At 73.3% G+C, this 273-nt stretch overlaps 1 protein-coding gene across 1 annotated transcript in view; it reads right to left on the bottom strand.

The window, feature by feature from the left end:
• The window catches only part of YBX1 (Y-box binding protein 1), a 10,602-nt gene extending 10,351 nt beyond the window's left edge, over positions 1–251 (bottom strand). The window contains 1 exon segment of the mRNA XM_014946920.1: positions 180–251. Coding sequence (XP_014802406.1) covers positions 180–251 — 72 coding nt within the window.
• Between the last annotated feature and the right edge of the window lie 22 nt (positions 252–273).

Here is a 273-nt window from a genome sequence, read left to right as displayed (position 1 = left end):
GGGGGCGGCGGGCGGCTGGGTCTCGGCCTCGCTGCTCATGGCGGCGGCTGTTCGGTGCGGACGGTGGTGGTGACTGGCTGTTTGCGCCGCCTCCCGCGGTGTGATGGTGACTGAGGCCGGCCGTGGGGGGGCTGCTCCCTGCTCCGGGCTCGCTGAGCTCCGCTCTCCGCTCCCGATACCGATCGAACTGGCCACAATGGCGGCCCGTACCGGCTAGCAACCCCGCGCGCCCCGCCCGCGCGCCACCCCATTAGCCGTTCGGCCAGTCCGTTA

This window comes from Calidris pugnax, unplaced genomic scaffold (assembly GCF_001431845.1).
Source record: "Calidris pugnax isolate Ruff unplaced genomic scaffold, ASM143184v1 scaffold152, whole genome shotgun sequence".
Classification (NCBI taxonomy): domain Eukaryota; kingdom Metazoa; phylum Chordata; class Aves; order Charadriiformes; family Scolopacidae; genus Calidris; species Calidris pugnax.
Note: the sequence above shows the minus strand (reverse complement) of the source record. Positions and strands in the feature narration are given on the sequence as shown.